Source organism: Salvelinus fontinalis, chromosome 9 (genome assembly GCF_029448725.1).
Source record: "Salvelinus fontinalis isolate EN_2023a chromosome 9, ASM2944872v1, whole genome shotgun sequence".
Lineage (NCBI taxonomy): Eukaryota > Metazoa > Chordata > Actinopteri > Salmoniformes > Salmonidae > Salvelinus > Salvelinus fontinalis.
This window is the reverse complement of record NC_074673.1, coordinates 13,744,626-13,762,906: the sequence shown is the minus strand read 5'-3', so window position 1 is coordinate 13,762,906 and position 18,281 is coordinate 13,744,626. Positions and strand designations below refer to the sequence as shown.

Sequence of the window (18,281 nt, the reverse complement as noted above, 5' to 3'; positions counted from 1 at the left end):
ATGGAAGGAGGGAGAGAGTTTGGCATGTTTAGAGAAATGTGTCTGGTTTCTGTGTCCGTGAAGATCAGCACCCCCGATGGGTTTTGGGTTTGTCTTCGTTGTCACCTCTAAGGGAGTGGGTGCGTGGGTGGGTGCACTCTGTGTGTGTGCTTACAGAACCTGTCACGATCGACCATGGGAGAGAGAGAGGACCAAGGCGCAGCATGTAAAAAATACATCTTCTCTTTATTTAGGAGAAAACGAACGAAGCAAAATAACAAATAGACGACCGTGAAGCTAGAACCGAACGAAATGCAAACATGCAACCTAGACACAGACAATGACAAAAACCTGATGCCTATGGCCGCCTAAAATATGGCTCCCAATCAGAGACAAATGAAAGACATCTGTCTCTAATTGAGAACCACTCAGGCAACCATAGACATACCTAGAACATTCACTCAACCATAGACATACCTAGAAACACTCACTCAACACAAACCCATACTCTAAACCCAACACCCCCTTTTCCATATAACCACCCAAAACGAGACAAAACACAAACATTCCCCATGTCACACCCTGACCTAACTAAAATAATAAAGAAAACAAAGAATACTAAGGCCAGGGCGTGACATAACCCCCCCCTTAAGGTGCGAACTCCGGGCGCACCAGCACACAGTCTAGGGGAGGGTCTGGGTGAGCTTCCTTCCACGGTGGCGGCTCCGGCACTGGTCGGGGTCCCCACCCCACCATAGTCACTACCCGCCTCCGTAGCCTCCTCCCAATGGCCATCCTCCACCTTAACCCCACTGGATTAAGGGGCAGCACCGGACTAAGGGGCAGCACCGGACTAAGGGGCAGCACCGGACTAAGGGGCAGCACCGGACTAAGGGGCAGCACCGGACTAAGGGGCAGCACCGGACTAAGGGGCAGCACCGGACTAAGGGGCAGCACCGGACTAAGGGGCAGCACCGGACTAAAGGGCAGCACCAGGATAAGGGGCAGCTCCGGACTGAGGGACGGCAGCTCCGGACTGAGGGACGGCAGCTCCGGACTGAGGGACGGCAGCTCCGGACTGAGGGACGGCAGCTCCGGACTGAGGGACGGCAGCTCCGGACTGAGGGACGGCAGCTCCGGACTGAGGGACGGCAGCTCCGGACTGAGGGACGGCAGCTCCGGACTGAGGGACGGCAGCTCCGGACTGAGGGACGGCAGCTCCGGACTGAGGAACGGATCCTGGCTGGATGACTCATGGTTGGCTGACGGATCCGACTGCTCATGGCTGACTGACGGATCCGACTGCTCATGGCTGACTGACGGATCCGGCTGGTCATGGCTGGCGGACGGCTCCGGCTGGTCATGGCTGGCGGACGGCTCCGGCTGGTCATGGCTGGCGGACGGCTCCGGCTGGTCATGGCTGGCGGACGGCTCCGGCTGGTCATGGCTGGCGGACGGCTCCGGCTGGTCATGGCTGGCGGACGGCTCCGGCTGCTCATGGCTGGCTGACGGATCCGGCTGATCCGGGCTGGCGGAAGGCTCCGGCTGATCCGGGCTGGCGGAAGGCTCCGGCTGATCCGGGCTGGCGGAAGGCTCCGGCTGATCCGGGCTGGCGGAAGGCTCCGGCTGATCCGGGCTGGCGGAAGGCTCCGGCTGATCCGGGCTGGCGGAAGGCTCCGGCTGATCCGGGCTGGCGGAAGGCTCCGGCTGATCCGGGCTGGCGGGCGACTCCGGCTGATCCGGGCTGGCGGGCGACTCCGGCTGATCCGGGCTGGCGGGCGACTCCGGCTGATCCGGGCTGGCGGGCGACTCCGGCTGATCCGGGCTGGCGGGCGACTCCGGCTGCTCATGGCTGGCGGGCGACTCCGGCTGCTCATGGCTGGCGGGCGACTCCGGCTGCTCATGGCTGGCGGGCGACTCCGGCTGCTCATGGCTGGCGGGCGACTCTGGCTGCTCATGGCTGGCGGAAGGCTCTGGCTGATCCGGTCTGGCGGAAGGCTCTGGCTGATCCGGTCTGGCGGAAGGCTCTGGTTGCTCATGGCTGGCGGGCGACTCTGGTTGCTCATGGCTGGCGGGCGACTCTGGTTGCTCATGGCTGGCGGGCGACTCTGGTTGCTCATGGCTGGCGGGCGACTCTGGTTGCTCATGGCTGGCGGGCGACTCGGGCTGGTCATGGCTGGCTGACGGCTCAGATGGCGCTGGGTAGACGGATGACTCAGATGGCACTGGGTAGACGGATGACTCAGATGGCACTGGGTAGACGGATGACTCAGATGGCACTGGGTAGACGGATGACTCAGATGGCACTGGGTAGACGGATGACTCAGATGGCACTGGTGGTACCGGACTGGAGACACGCACCTGAAGGCTAGTGCGGGGAGAAGGAACAGGGCATACTGGACCCTGGATACGCACATTAGGCCTAGTGCGTTGTGCCGGAACTAGTGGTACCGGGCTGGGGACACACATCTCAGGGCTAGTGCGGGGAGCAGCAACAGGACACACTGGGCTCTCAAAGCGCACTATAGGCCTAGTGCGTGGTACCGGCACAGGTGGTACCGGGATGAGGACACGCACCTCAGGGCGAGTGCGGGGAGATGCAACAATGCGAACAGGGCTCTGGAGACACCCTGGAATCCTGGGGCGTGGTGCCGGAACTGGTGGTACCGGGCTGGGGCGGGAAGGTGTTACAGGAGGTGTAGAACTAGGAATGCACACAGGAGGCCTGGTTCGTGGGACTGTCATTCCCAGACGGTTAGCACGCAACTCAGGACGAGCATGAAGAGCTGACTCAGGTAACATCACATCCCGCACACGCTCTGTCGGGTGGATGTTGTGCCTCACGCACCAACACAGCAGCTCCCTCTTTTCACTCTCCTCCAAACTCCTCAATAAATCCTTAACAGTCTCTGTATCCTTCCCATTGCTCACCTCCAGTATCTGCACAACGGGCTCTGGCTCCCTCCTTTCACGCTGCTTGGTCCTGAGTGGTCGGGTCATTCTGTCACGATCGACCACGGGAGAGAGAGAGGACCAAGGCGCAGCATGTAAAAAATACATCTTCTCTTTATTTAGGAGAAAACGAACGAAGCAAAACAACAAATAGACGACCGTGAAGCTAGAACCGAACGAAATGCAAACATGCAACCTAGACACAGACACAGACCTAGACAATGACCCGACAAAAACCTGATGCCTATGGCCGCCTAAAATATGGCTCCCAATCAGAGACAAATGAAAGACATCTGTCTCTAATTGAGAACCACTCAGGCAACCATAGACATACCTAGAACATTCACTCAACCATAGACATACCTAGAAACACTCACTCAACACAAACCCATACTCTAAACCCAACACCCCCTTTTCCATATAACCACCCAAAACGAGACAAAACACAAACATTCCCCATGTCACACCCTGACCTAACTAAAATAATAAAGAAAACAAAGAATACTAAGGCCAGGGCGTGACAGAACCTTTAAAGTATCAACTGTGTAAATGTGTAATGTTGAAGTAAAGTTGTCTAGACACAGTATGTGGCGGTTTAAGTTTTTGTGCTATATTTATTGTCGGTATGCATATGTGTGTGTGCTTGAGTATAGCATGTATTGTGTGGTTTTTATAAAGTGTGGTGCTGTTGTTAACGTGTGTGTGTGTGTGTGTGTGTGTGTGTGTGTGTGTGTGTGTGTGTGTGTGTGTGTGTGTGTGTGTGTGTGTGTGTGTGTGTGTGTACCTGATTCGGGTCTTTATTGATCCCCTATCCACCAACTGCCAGAGTGTTGTAGCGTTGCTTGGGAAGCTTTAGCTAGTTGTTTCTCTTTCTGCTGTGTAATAATGGCTGGCTCATCTGCTTAGAACACTGTGTTTTGACAGCACAGGGAAGATTCCTCTAGTTTCTGACACTGAGACAGCGTAGCTGAAATTGTGTGTGTGTATGTTCATATGTCTATGTGTGTGTGTGTGTGTGTGTGTGTGTGTGTGTGTGTGTGTGTGTGTGTGTGTGTGTGTGTGTGTGTGTGTGTGTGTGTGTGTGTGTGTTGTGATTTGCTCATTTCCTGTCGGTTTTTGTGTTTCTTGACAGACCTGTCAGAGTCGTGCCTGGATGAGCTGGCCCTGGAATCCCTCATGCCTCTTCAGCTGCTTCAGAACTACATTTTCCTGGTACACACGCACACACACACGCACACACACACACAAATCATTTGTTCTAAATGTTGTTATAAAACTAGAGTTATACTTGCCTTATTCTGTTCAGTAATCTTGGATTATGCTGCTCCACAAGGTCAGTCACAGGAAGACACTGCTCCCTTAGGAACAGATCTAGGATCATCATCTGGGCCAGAAAACACAAAACTGACAAAACTAAGATCCGTGGTTGTGGGCGACTTCATTCTGTTATTTCTGTATCTGTGTTCCTCCAGGTGGCTGGCCCGGCTCTGGAACATAGTGGTGGTCCTTCACGTGGAGTAGGCCATCGTCTCCCGGGTGACACCGGGTATCACCTAGCAAACGCCGCCTGAGCTCGGGCCAGCGAGCGGTGGTCAAGGCTGCTCTCAGTATCCTGGTCAACAAAGCCGTCCTGCAGGGATGCCCTCTGCCACGGCACACTCCGTGGCAGAGGGCATGGGTACACACAATGGGTACACACTCCACTATTGCCTGAATTACACTATAGAGCCGACCGACCTGTAATGGCTCAGATAGTTTATTTTCACATTGTTCTTTCCAGCACGGGTCCAGCAACTATGGTGGATGCGTTACGAGGCCAGCTCAGTACAGCTCGGCTTGCTTGGATCGGTTTGGCCCTATAGTGTTCATCTGGATTGAATTTGTGTTTGTCTTATGTATTTTGGATTGATGGATGATAGATAGACTGCTTGTTTGCCTGGTTGGGAGGAAGGTAGATTGGTAATTGTATAGGTGGATAGAGAGAATAGTTTAATAGTCCTAAATGTCCATGTGTTTCCCTCCTCATCAGAGATTAACAGGCACCTGTTGAAGTTCCGAGGTGGGACCTTCCCTCTCTCAACCATTGGCTCTTGTAAAGGGGGTGGCAGCAGGAAGGGGTAGGACAGTAGCATGTGGAGATGAGCCAATACCAGCCCACGAAAGAAGGGAAACCCCGCCTCCAACTGGAGCTGTGGAGATTCTCTCAGAGAAGGTAGGATAAATCAGTGTTTTTCACTACTGCTGTAAAGTTTACCCTACCTTTTGAGTTTGAATAGCCATAATGGTTATTCATGTTGTCCTTTTCTTGCCTGCAGGGTCATTGTCCAGCACTGATGTCCTCTTCATCAGCAACGGCAATACTCCGAGGTCAGTGATGTTAACCTAAGCCGTTCATTTGACACTTTTGGGAAGTATCCATTTAGTATTGTTTCCCAGTAAAATTAGTTTATATGATGCAACCACTAGTATGTTATTGATATCATGTAGCATGCTGTGTTCTAGCCTCGATGAAATGTGACCAGTGACTAGATTTGGTCTTAAGTAGCAAAATGATGGTGTTTTTTATATTGGATAAATGTAGAGACTCAGAGCTAGAAAATGGTATATAATAGACTGCAGTTGAGGAACAATGGGAAAGTAATTCTGCTTTGAAAGTTCATAAACTTGTAACCTCACTGGAGAGCTCTTCTTCGTCTACTCCCATTCAGGATCATTCACACCCTCTTAAGCCTTAACCCCACCCATCTCTTTAAGGATTCACATGTGAGATTATGTACTTAACAGAGTGAGTAGTTTAGTAAACAACCAAAGATTTCAAGACTTAAAGTGGTACAAGTAGTAGCCTCCAATAAGGATAAACTCCAGGTAAAAATACACTTGATCTAGTCCTTGGTCTATATCCTATTTTGACTTTGGTGCAGGTCATGTTGTTCTTTACATTACCGTCTCTGGTAAACACACTATATCAAATAATATATACGTTTATTTGTCACATACACAGGATACAGAAGGTGTAAACGGTACAGTGAAATGGTTACTTGCATAGTAGCAATATCAAAAACAGAAAGTGTCCAGATAAAAATATTGTATAGATATTTTATCATTATTAGATGATGCTTACCTGACACACTTGTCTAAATTGATGGGTCATGTGAAGGCAATGCTATAACCACCCCCAGCCACATCTAGCTAGGTGGATGGGTCACTATTGTCTAGACATGTACACATGTTCATGAAATACAATAGATGGCTGTAATCACCCCCCAGCCACATCTAGCTAGGTGGATGGGTCACTATTGTCTAGACATGTACACATGTTCATGAAATACAATATTTTTTTATTTATTTTTTTTATTTAACCTTTATTTAACCAGGTAGGCAAATTGAGAACACGTTCTCATTTACAATTGCGACCTGGCCAAGATAAAGCAAAGCAGTTCGACACATACAACAACACATGGAGTAAAAACAAACATATAGTCAATAATACAGTGAAAAAAAATAAGTCTATATACAATGTGAGCAAGTGAGGTGAGATAAGGTAGGTGAAGGCAAACAGATATATGTATAAATAAATAAAATATAAAAAGGCCATGGAGGCGAAGTGAGTACAACACAGCAAGTAAAATAAAAACTAAAAAAAACACTGGAATGGTTGGTTTGCATTGGAAGAAAGTGCAAAGTAGAGACAGAAATAATGGGGTGCAAAGGAGCAAAATAAATTAATAAATAAATACAGTAGGTAAAGAGGTAGTTGTTTGGGCTAAATTGTAGATGGGTTATGTACAGGTGCAGTAATTTATGAGCTGCTCTGACAGCTGGTGCTTAAAGCTAGTGAGGGAGATAGGTGTTTCCAGTTTCAGAGATTTTTGTAGTTCGTTCCAGTCATTGGCAGCAGAGAACTAGAAGGAGAGGCGTCCAAAGAAAGAATTGGTTTTGGGGGTGACTAGAGAGATATACCTGCTGGAGCGCGTGCTACAGGTAGGTGCTGCTATGGTGACCAGCGAGCTGAGATAAGGGGGGACTTTACCTAGCAGGGTCTTGTAGATGACCTGGAACCAGTGGGTTTGGCGACGAGTATGAAGCGAGGGCCAGCCAACGAGAGTGTACAGGTCGCAGTGGTGGGTAGTATATGGGGCTTTGGTGACAAAACGGATGGCACTGTGATAGACTGCATCCAATTTATTGAGTAGGGTTTTGGAGGCTATTTTGTAAATGACATCACCGAAGTCGAGGATTGGTAGGATGGTCAGTTTTACAAGGGTATGTTTGGCAGCATGAGTAAAGGATGCTTTGTTGCGGAATAGGAAGCCAATTCTAGATTTGACTTTGGATTGGAGATGTTTGATGTGGGTCTGGAAGGAGAGTTTACAGTCTAACCAGACACCTAGGTATTTGTAGTTGTCCACATATTCTAAGTCAGAGCCGTCCAAAGTAGTGATGTTGGACAGGCGGGCAGGAGCAGGCAGCGATCGGTTGAAGAGCATGCATTTGGTTTTACTTGTATTTAAGAGCAGTTGGAGGCCACGGAAGGAGAGTTGTATGGCATTGAAGCTCGCCTGGAGGGTTGTTAACACAGTGTCAAAAGAAGGGCCAGAAGTATACAGAATAGTGTCGTCTGCGTAGAGGTGGATCAGAGAATCACCAGCAGCAAGAGCGACATCATTGATGTAAACAGAGAAGAGGGTCGGTCCAAGAATTGAACCCTGCGGCACCCCCATAGAGACTGCCAGAGGCCCGGACAACAGACCCTCCGATTTGACACACTGAACTCTATCAGAGAAGTAGTTGGTGAACCAGGCGAGGCAATCATTAGAGAAACCAAGGCTGTCGAGTCTGCCAATGAGGATGTGGTGATTGACAGAGTCAAAAGCCTTGGCCAGGTCAATGAATACGGCTGCACAGTACTGTTTCCTATCGATGGCGGTTACGATATCGTTTATGACCTTGAGCGTGGCTGAGGTGCACCCATGACCAGCTCTGAAACCAGATTGCATAGCGGAGAAGGTGTGGTGTGATTCGAAATGGTCGGTAATCTGTTTGTTGACTTGGCTTTCGAAGACCTTAGAAAGGCAGGGTAGGATAGATATAGGTCTGTAGCAGTTAGGGTCAAGGGTGTCCCCCCCTTTGAAGAGGGGGATAACCGCAGCTGCTTTCCAATCTTTGGGGATCTCAGACGACACGAAAGAGAGGTTGAAGAGGCTAGTAATAGGGGTGGCAACAATTTCAGCAGATAGTTTTAGAAAGAAAGGGTCCAGATTATCTAGCCCGGCTGATTTGTAAGGGTCCAGATTTTGCAGCTCATTAAGAACATCAGCTGACTGTATTTGGGAGAAAGAGAAATGGGGAAGGCTTGGGCGAGTAGCAGAGGGGAGGGCAGTGCTGTTGTCCGGGGTAGGGGTAGCCAGGTGGAAAGCATGGCCAGCCGTAGAAAAATGCTTATTGAAATTCTCAATTATAGTGGATTTGTCGGTGGTGACAGTGTTTCCTATCTTCAGAGCGGTTGGAAGCTGTGAGGAGGTGTTCTTATTCTCCATGGACTTTACGGTGTCCCAGAACTTTTTTGAATTTGTGTTGCAGGAAGCAAATTTCTGCTTGAAAAAGCTAGCCTTGGCTGTTCTAACTGCCTGTGTATATTGGTTTCTGGCTTCCCTGAAAAGTTGCATATCACGGGGGCTGTTCGATGCTAATGCAGAACGCCATAGGATGTTTTTCTGATGGTTAAGGGCAGTCAGGTCAGGAGAGAACCAAGGGCTATATCTGTTCCTGGTTCTAAATTTCTTGAATGGGGCATGCTTATTCAAGATGGTGAGGAAGGCATTTAAAAAAAATGACCAGGCATCCTCTACTGACGGGATGAGATCAATATCCTTCCAGGATATCCCGGCCAGGTCGATTAGGAAGGCCTGCTCGTTGAAGTGTTTCAGGGAGCGTTTGACAGTGATGAGTGGAGGTCGTTTGACCGCTGACCCATTACGGATGCAGGCAATGAGGCAGTGATCGCTGAGATCTTGGTTGAAAACAGCAGAGGTGTATTTGGAGGGCAAGTTTGTTAGGATGATATCTATGAGGGTACCCGTGTTTACGGAATTGGGGTGGTACCTGGTAGGTTCATTGATAATTTGTGTGAGATTGAGGGCATCAAGCTTAGATTGTAGGGTGGCTGGGGTGTTGAGCATGTTCAAATTTAGGTCGCCTAGCAGCACGAGCTCTGAAGATAGATGGGGGGCAATCAGTTCACATATAGTGTCCAGAGCACAGCTGGGGGCAGAGGGTGGTCTATAGCAGGCGGCAACGGTGAGAGACTTGTTTTTAGAGAGGTGGATTTTTAAAAGTAGAAGTTCAAATTGTTTGGGAACAGACCTGGATAGTATAACAGAACTCTGCAGGCAGTCTTTGCAGTAGATTGCAACACCGCCCCCTTTGGCCGTTCTATCTTGTCTGAAAATATTGTAATTGGGGATAAAAATGTCTGAATTTTTGGTGGTCTTTCTAAGCCAGGATTCAGACACGGCTAAAACATCCGGGTTGGTAGAGTGTGCTAAAGCAGTGAACAAAACAAACTTAGGGAGGAGGCTTCTAATGTTAACATGCATGAAGCCAAGGCTATTACGGTTACAGAAGTCATCAAAAGAGAGCGCCTGGGGAATAGGAGTGGAGCCAGGTACTGCAGGGCCTGGATTCACCTCTACATCACCAGAGGAACAGAGGAGAAGTAGGATAATGGTACGGCTAAAAGCTATGAGAATTGGTCGCCTAGAGCTACTAGAGCAGAGAGTAAAAGGAAGTTTCTGGGGGCGATAAAATAGTTTAAAGGAATAATGTACAGACAAAGGTATGGTAGGATGTGAATACAGTGGAGGTAAACCTAGGTATTGAGTGATGATGAGAGAGATCTTGTCTCTAGAAACATCATTGAAACCAGGTGATGTCATCGCATATGTGGGTGGTGGAACTGATAGGTTGGATATGGTATAGAGAGCAGGGCTAGAATCTCTACAGTGAAATAAGCCAATAAACACTAACCAGAACAGCAATGGACAAGGCATATTTACATTAAGGAGAGGCATGCTTAATCGAGTGATCAGTAAGGGTCCAGTGAGTAGAGGTTGGTTGGGGTCGTGGCGATCCAGACAGCTGGCCGGGTATATGGCTATCGGTAGCAGCATAGGATGGAGGTCTGTTTGTAGATACCTCGTGCGTTTCCGTCGGTAGGTTCCGTGTAGTGGGGTTTTGTTCAGATAGCAGCCGATAGGACAGCTAACGATTAGCGGGCCTCAGGTGAGCGTTCAGGTAACGTCGGGACGGATTTGCCGGTTGGATACATCCCTCGGGCAGATAACGTCGGCAGTCAGTCGTGAAGGCCCGGTGGGGTTCCGTATCTGCAGCAGCAACAAAAGAAACGGATCCGGATGGTGATGGAACTCCTCAGCTGGCTAGCTCCAGCATGATTTGAGTTTGCTCCGGGGTCGACGTAAGCCAATAGTCACACGGTATGCAGCTAGCTAGCTGCGAAATCAAGGTGCAAGTGTCCAGAGCCTGCGGTTGGAATCCGGGGAAACTGGGAGAAAAAAAGTCCCGGAATGCTCCGGTCCGAGTCGCGTTGCACAAAAGTGCCGGTAGATTATCGAGCTAAAGGAATAGCTGATGACCGCAAAACGTGGGCAGCTGAAACACCAACGCTAGCTAGCAAACCGGCTAATTTCGGGGCAGCTACAGATTAGCTTCTGGCTAGCTATCGGAGTAGCTTCTGGTTAGCTATCAGGCTAGCTTCTGAATTAGCCCCTGGCTATCTTCCACGATGGATTTTCAGATTGAGGTAAATATTACTTATTGTGATTGGTGAAGCGGGTTGCAGGAAAGCTTTTGCAGGAAAGCTTTTGTAGTTGAGTTCTTGGATAATAAAATAAATAAAAGATATGTGAAGAAAAGGTGTAAATATATATATATATACAGGACACGACAAGACAATACGGAAAAGACGTCTGAACTGCTAAGCCACCTTGGAGAGAGAGGCTGTATAGATGGCTGTAATCACCCCCCAGCCACATCTAGCTAGGTGGATGGGTCACTATTGTCTAGACATGTACACATGTTCATGAAATACAATAGATGGCTGTAATCACCCCCAGCCACATCTAGCTAGGTGGATGGGTCACTATTGTCTAGACATGTACACATGTTCATGAAATACAATAGATGGCTATAACCACCCCCAGCCACATCTAGCTAGGTGGATGGGTCACTATTGTCTAGACATGTACACATGTTCATGAAATACAATAGATGGCTATAACCACCCCCAGCCACATCTAGCTAGGTGGATGGGTCACTATTGTCTAGACATGTACACATGTTCATGAAATACAATAGATGGCTATAACCAACCCCAGCCACATCTAGCTAGGTGGATGGGTCACTATTGTCTAGACATGTACACATGTTCATGAAATACAATAGATGGCTGTAATCACCCCCCAGCCACATCTAGCTAGGTGGATGGGTCACTATTGTCTAGACATGTACACATGTTCATGAAATACAATAGATGGCTATAACCACCCCCAGCCACATCTAGCTAGGTGGATGGGTCACTATTGTCTAGACATGTACACATGTTCATGAAATACAATAGATGGCTGTAATCACCCCCAGCCACATCTAGCTAGGTGGATGGATCACTATTGTCTAGACATGTACACATGTTCATGAAATACAATAGATGGCTGTAATCACCCCCAGACACACCTGGCTAACTTGATGGGTCATGTAATCATCTGGCTTAGTGTTGTAGACATGTAGCTGGCTAGCTAAACAATGAACCGGCATAATCCCATCTCATACTACTACCAATACAAACATTGTCATAGCTGTAGTATGAATCTGCAGGTAGCTAAAGCTAACCAACTAGGTTCAATGTTAGCTAGCTAACATTAGGCTATAATTAGCAATGCAAATGGGTTTCTGATTCAAATAACATTACTACACAGCTTGAACACGTAACGTTAGCTAGGTAGCCAGCTAGCTAACATATGCTTTAACTTGCAATGAAAATGACTTTCTGACAAAATTATAAACTTCTAATATTTGAAAATGTAGCTAAACTCTTACACGTATACATGGATGAATGCTTCACCGCAGACTGGAACCATTTAACTTGTTTGGCCAGCATTGTGTCAAGTCACTCTGGTTCACATTGACCATGGCATGTGCAGAAAGTAGCCCATCACTTATTGCAACTGATTTGTCGAGATCGCCTACTAAATTTAGGGCATTGATGTTGTTGCGAAAAGTAGCAAAACTTTTGTAGTTCTCGATTGGCTAACGTTCTATTGTTAAAAAAGTACACTGTAGAAAGGACTATCAACACATACTGAACAGCTCATGTTATAGACTGAAGCATTCTACATGACAGACCAATACAAACTCATCTCCCGGCATGTCCAGCCCATCAATTATCTCAGCCAATCATGGCTAGTGGGAAGGTTCCTGACTTTGTCCATTGCTAAACCAACTAGGCTCTTAATTTAACAATGGTATTCGTATTTACGGAAGGAATACAAGTTTGTTATTAAGGCACATGAAAGTTCATGTTTCAGAAGGCGTTTCTGCCCAAAAACGCAGTTTGATAAAAAATAAATGTTTGCATTCAAATGCCTCTCCTTTGAGGTAGTGACTTGTGACATACACCTAGTATCCTGAAACATGTCACAAATGTGATAGAATGGAGTATTGCTGAGACCATCCAGCAGGGGTCAGTGTAGTGTAGTGTTCTGATCTTGTACTGTACTGATGAGCATTCTGTACTGTAGTGTGATTGTACTGATGTTGTACTGTAGTGTGATTGTACTGATGTTGTACTGTTCTGTACTGTGATTGTACTGATATTGTACTGTACTGTAGTGTGATTGTACTGATTTCGTACTGTAGTGTGATTGTACTGATGTTGTCCTGTACCGTAGTGTGATTGTCCTGTACTGTAGTGTGATTGTACTGTAGTGTGATTGTACTGATGTTGTACTGTAGTGTGATTGTACTGATGTTGTACTGTAGTGTACTGTACTGTGATTATACTGATGTTGTACTTTACTGTACTGTAGTGTGATTGTACTGATGTTGTACTGTACTGTGCTGTAGTGTGATTGTACTGATTTTGTACTGTAGTGTGATTGTACTGATGTTGTACTGTAGTGTACTGTACTGTAGAGTGATTATACTGATGTTGTACTGTAATGTACTGTAGTGTGATTGTACTGATGTTATACTGTACTGTACTGTAGTGTGATTGTACTGATGTTGTACTGTACTGTAATGTACTGTACTGTAGTGTGATTATACTGATGTTGTACTGTACTGTAGTGTGATTATACTGATGCTGTACTGTGCTGTAGTGTGATTGTACTGATGTTGTAGTGTTGTGTGATTGTACTGATGTTGTCCTGTACTGTAGTGTGATTGTACTGATGTTGTCCTGTACTGTAGTGTGATTGTACTGATGTTGTAATAGTGTGATTGTACTGATGTTGTACTGTACTGTAGTGTGATTGTACTGATGTTGTACTGTACTGTAGTGTGATTGTACTGATGTTGTCCTGTACTGTAGTGTGATTGTACTGATGTTGTAGTGTAGTGTGATTGTACTGATGTTGTCCTGTACTGTAGTGTGATTGTACTGATGTTGTAATAGTGTGATTGTGCTGATGTTGTACTGTAGTGTAGTGTGATTGTGCTGATGTTGTACTGTACTGTAGTGTGATTGTACTGATGTTGTCCTGTACCGTAGTGTGATTGTACTGATGTTGTCCTGTACTGTAGTGTGATTGTACTGATGTTGTAATAGTGTGATTGTGCTGATGTTGTACTGTAGTGTAGTGTGATTGTGCTGATGTTGTACTGTACTGTAGTGTGATTGTACTGATGTTGTCCTGTACCGTAGTGTGATTGTACTGTCCTGTGATTGTGCTGATGTTGTACTATACTGTGTGTGATTTCAGTGTTGTAGATGGGGACAATGTGAGTCTGTGTTCTTACAACAAGACTGATCTGATCAGGGAGTTACAGATCATGTTCTCCAGCAAGTCAGAGCCAGACATCAGCAAGGTACCATGCACGTACACACACACACACACACACACACACACACACACACACACACACACACACACACACACACACACACACACACACACACACACACACACACACACACACACACACACACACACACACTTTTTCTCTATCATTCTCTTTCTCACACACATACCATGAGGTTGACCTTTTCTGCCGGGTGTATTTCTATGTGTTGCAGATTGCTCAGTCGAAGGAGGACTTCATCGTCTTCTCTGGCTCTCCAAATGGACAATCTCCTCGCCGCAGGACCGACCATAAAGCAACCGCTCGACCACAGTTGGTGAGAAAAGTGCATTCGGTTAGAGGCTGTAGTATTGACAGATGGTCAAAAGGAGGTTTAACCGAACTAATGCACTGGTTATGGTTTTACAGGCTTTTATTCCAGCCTTGCACTAACTCAACTAATTCACCTCACTTAGTGCAGGTCTAGAACAGAAATGTGAACTGTCTGGTGGTCCCCCATTAGAGGGTTGGGAAACACTGGTAAAGAGGCCCTCTTGCTTATCTGTCTGTCTGTACCCCTTTACAGACTGGCAGCCGTCACTCCACCCCCATCCCTGCCTTAGGCAGCCTCTTGCAACAAGAGGCGATCGACGTCCTACCCATATCCCAGCTCCCTGTCTCCAGCAGCAGGGGACAGCAGCCACTAGCCAGCAGCAGCAGCAGTGCCTCCGCACCACGAACACCCACTACGACCACTAACTGCAATGCGAACAGAATTGAACCAAGCAGCAGCAGCAAAACAAGGCAGGCCCCAACTAGACACAACAACAACAACGAAAACAACCAACAACACAGATCTGGATCCTACACCAAGACCTGCATGAAAACAACAACCATACCAAGTACTAGATGAACTCCCTTTCTCATCTTTTCCTCTTCCTTCCTTCCTTCCTTCCTTCCTTCCTTCCTTCCTTCCTTCCTTCCTTCCTTCCTTCCTTCCTTCCACTCTGCTTTGATCCCTCCATGTTGTAAAGTTAGTGTTAATGACGACCTTTTAGTATTTGTACTTGTTATCCGTACTTGTTACACTGTATAACAATTGTGTACTTGGGGACCATAGTTTTATGATATTATACAGTATTTAAGTATTGAAAGAAGTAAAAAAAAAGAAGTAAAAAAAAGAGAGAAATTCAAGGGGAATTATGTCAAAAGAAAAAGAAGTACTTAAAACAGGTTTTACCTTTTGGGGTGAAAGAAAAGAAACAGGACATTTTTTGCTATTACGTATTTTCGAATATTCAAGTGTTTTATGTTTAAATAGTTGCAAGGTTGGTTTAAATACTGTTGAAATGAATAAAGGTTTTACCAAATATTTCTAAATAAGAACGATTAGTCAAATTAATGGTATATAGATTGGTGTATGTGGTATTAAGCTTGTACAGTGAAGAACTCAAAAAGAAAAGTGGAAGAAAAAAAACCTTGTATATATGTCTGTAATAATAGGAGAATTTGGTTAATCATTTTTCACTTGTTTCAAAGTGATTGGAATGTGGCAATAAGTAAAGATAATTGCAAACACAGGACATTTTCTTTCTTTTGACTATGAACCATAAATAAATACTTTAAACTACCCAGAATTCCATCCGAGTCATGGCTCGATTCACCTTTGACCTCTAAGTGGAGCCCGATATAAATTTCAAAGCAGCACGTTTTGTTCGTTTTTTTTAATTTTTAAAACGTTTTATTCATTTATTTTGGGAGGGGGGGGATGTGTTATTTTGAATGGCCATTGTTGATTTATGTACAGGATATATTTGAGTCAATCTTTGGTGTTCTGTATGATAGCTGTCTGAAGTTTAAAGAAATGTACTGGTTCCTTTAAGCACAACCATTAAAACTGCACTGTCAACCCCAAGTCCTCCACCTCTTGTCTTCTTATACCAGACCACTCTCCACTGAGAATTTAAAATAAAAAACTTGGGAAGGCTTCGTAGAGCATACATAAAGTACAAGATGCTTCACAAATTATTTACAAGGGAAAGCAGTAACACTTTACTTCAAGACCGCAGGTGTAATTCTCTATAACTTGGGTCATGTTAATGGGAGAAATTCATGGAATTAAAAAAAACACCTTAATTACACAGAAGCCATGTTTATACCTGGTGCTAACATGGGTCCTATGTCCGGATCTTGTCTACATTCTGATTGTGCCCACATTTCCAGAAATGTGTCTACAACACATGGTATTAAACTTCAGGTTATCCATCCACTGTGTCTGCATTGTGACCAGATATCCTGGTCCCTTCCTTTATGCACATTATTTCACAGCTATTCTTTCAAAATAATATTTATTTATTGTAAAACTTATATTGATGTAAAATCAATGGTGCCACCTGTCAATTACTTTAGAGAGTGGAATAACTATGATTTAAATGGTTTCTCTGTCCAGATCTGTCTACACTTGTAAGATATCCAGACACAATGTGTATCTGACTACATCCGGAGGTGGGCGGGATGATCTGATCACGATCGGATCACAATGTGTCTTTTGATTGTCTACACCTGTCTAAAAATATGGGCACAATCAGAATGTGGACAAGATCAGGACAAATGGCGCAAGTTAGAACCAGGTATAAAATGGGCTAGAGGGTATCCAAGACCAGAGGAAAAACACTGTCTTACCAATGACCACTCAAACTTTTTTTAAATCGTTTTACTGGAAATATAATCAATTGAAAACAAAATATTCTTGATTCTGGAAAAACAAAACACGTCATTTATACATTTTTGGACATGTGTGTCCCTTTCCTATGAATAAGAAATAGCTTTGTTTTTTCATTTACACTGTAAAAAAAATCTGCCATTGTCACAGTTAGAATTCAGTCTGACCAGTAACCACAGTAACAAAGAGGGAGCTTGACAAATCACATTTAAAAAAGCGGGTTCCTTTTTTCTTTCTTTTTTTGCATTTGATCATTTATTTTCCTTGCTATTAACCCGCCAGGCCACCATGAAAAAACTAAAGAGTACCTCAGGTTTCTTTAAAGTGCATACAAATAGAACAAATAAGGCTACTTCAGGTTAATCACTTGTCCATAGCATCACCCATCATTCTCATTCCTGTTTTGTGTATTTACAGCTTTGAATATAAGTTGCCCTGGGGCACTAACCTTAAACATTGAGAGGGAAACAAAACTCAGATCAGTGTCTGTGGGCAACTTCATCCTACTCTGTATTTACAGGCAGCTTTCCATTGGGTTTAGGGACCCTATACTTTTTACAATCTTGGCCAAAAAGTATGGGCTTATATTCAAACAAAACTGGCATCCCAATGTTATTAAAGTTCAACAAAACCTCCCTCTGGAAACACCTGGATGGTGTTTTTGATTGAACAGAGCCATACCTGTACCAATAAGGACCACATCTCACATTTACACTGTTATCATCTACACTAAAGGGAACTTAGCTCTTTCTCAGGATGCAAGGAGTTGTGAAAAGACAAACTATCTCCTTACCTCCGTCTCAACCATATTGGAGGAGAAGGTCCAAGGTCCCTCCTCCCAGGCCTACTTCTCCAATGTGTTTTGAAAAGGAGTCGAGGAGAGAGGATGCAAGGAAACGAGGAAAGTTCAATTGAGAAATAGCATTTCAGAAGACAAAATGTCATCCAGTTAATCAGGTGCTCCTCCTTACAGACGTGTGTCCTGGACCTCGTCCTCAGCCTCCTCTTGCAGGGAGGTGATCTTAGACTGCTGGGATTGAGGGGGTCGCTTGCTGGAGTTGAGGCGGTGCAGGGGGAAGAGTTTGAGGCGCTCAGCAGCACTTATGGCCTGCTTCAGGTGGCTGGTCTCGTTCAAAAGCTTCTGAATGGAGTCATACCGCTTCATAGAACTGCCCTCGATCATCTGGAGGGGAGGGAAGGGGAGGGGGAGAGGCGAGAGGGAGGGGATGGGAGGGATGAGTTGGTAGGTTCCAATGGCTACATGCGTTAGACCAGGGGTGAAAGTAGATTTCATTTTTTACAGGTACAGGAAACCCAGGTTCTTGCATGCATTTTTTAATACTACAAAAATAACAGGGTAGCCTACGCTGCTGACACTGACAAACAGATCAATAAAAAAGATGTTGTCTGATCCATATAATTGCCTTACGAAAAGGGGAGATACAAATACAATATGACGTCCATCTAACCTGGAGGAGGAAATGATTGGCCAAAAACAAACAAAAGTGGCACTGACCCAAGACAGTGAATATGTACACTCACCGGGGATATTTAT

The 18,281-nt window shown here is 45.7% G+C and overlaps 1 protein-coding gene and 1 pseudogene across 1 annotated transcript in view; one reads left to right on the top strand and one right to left on the bottom strand.

Annotated features, from left to right (window-relative positions):
- LOC129862952 (cortactin-binding protein 2-like) overlaps window positions 1-15,919 on the top strand; it is a 120,945-nt pseudogene extending 105,026 nt beyond the window's left edge.
- Window positions 15,920-16,015: 96 nt separating this feature from the next.
- LOC129862097 (cystic fibrosis transmembrane conductance regulator-like) overlaps window positions 16,016-18,281 on the bottom strand; it is a 77,475-nt gene continuing 75,209 nt past the window's right edge. Inside the window, exon 29 of the mRNA XM_055933445.1 lies at window positions 16,016-17,909. Within this exon, the coding sequence (XP_055789420.1) occupies window positions 17,694-17,909 (216 nt within the window). The 3' untranslated portion in view covers window positions 16,016-17,693. The remainder of the gene's footprint in view (window positions 17,910-18,281) is intronic.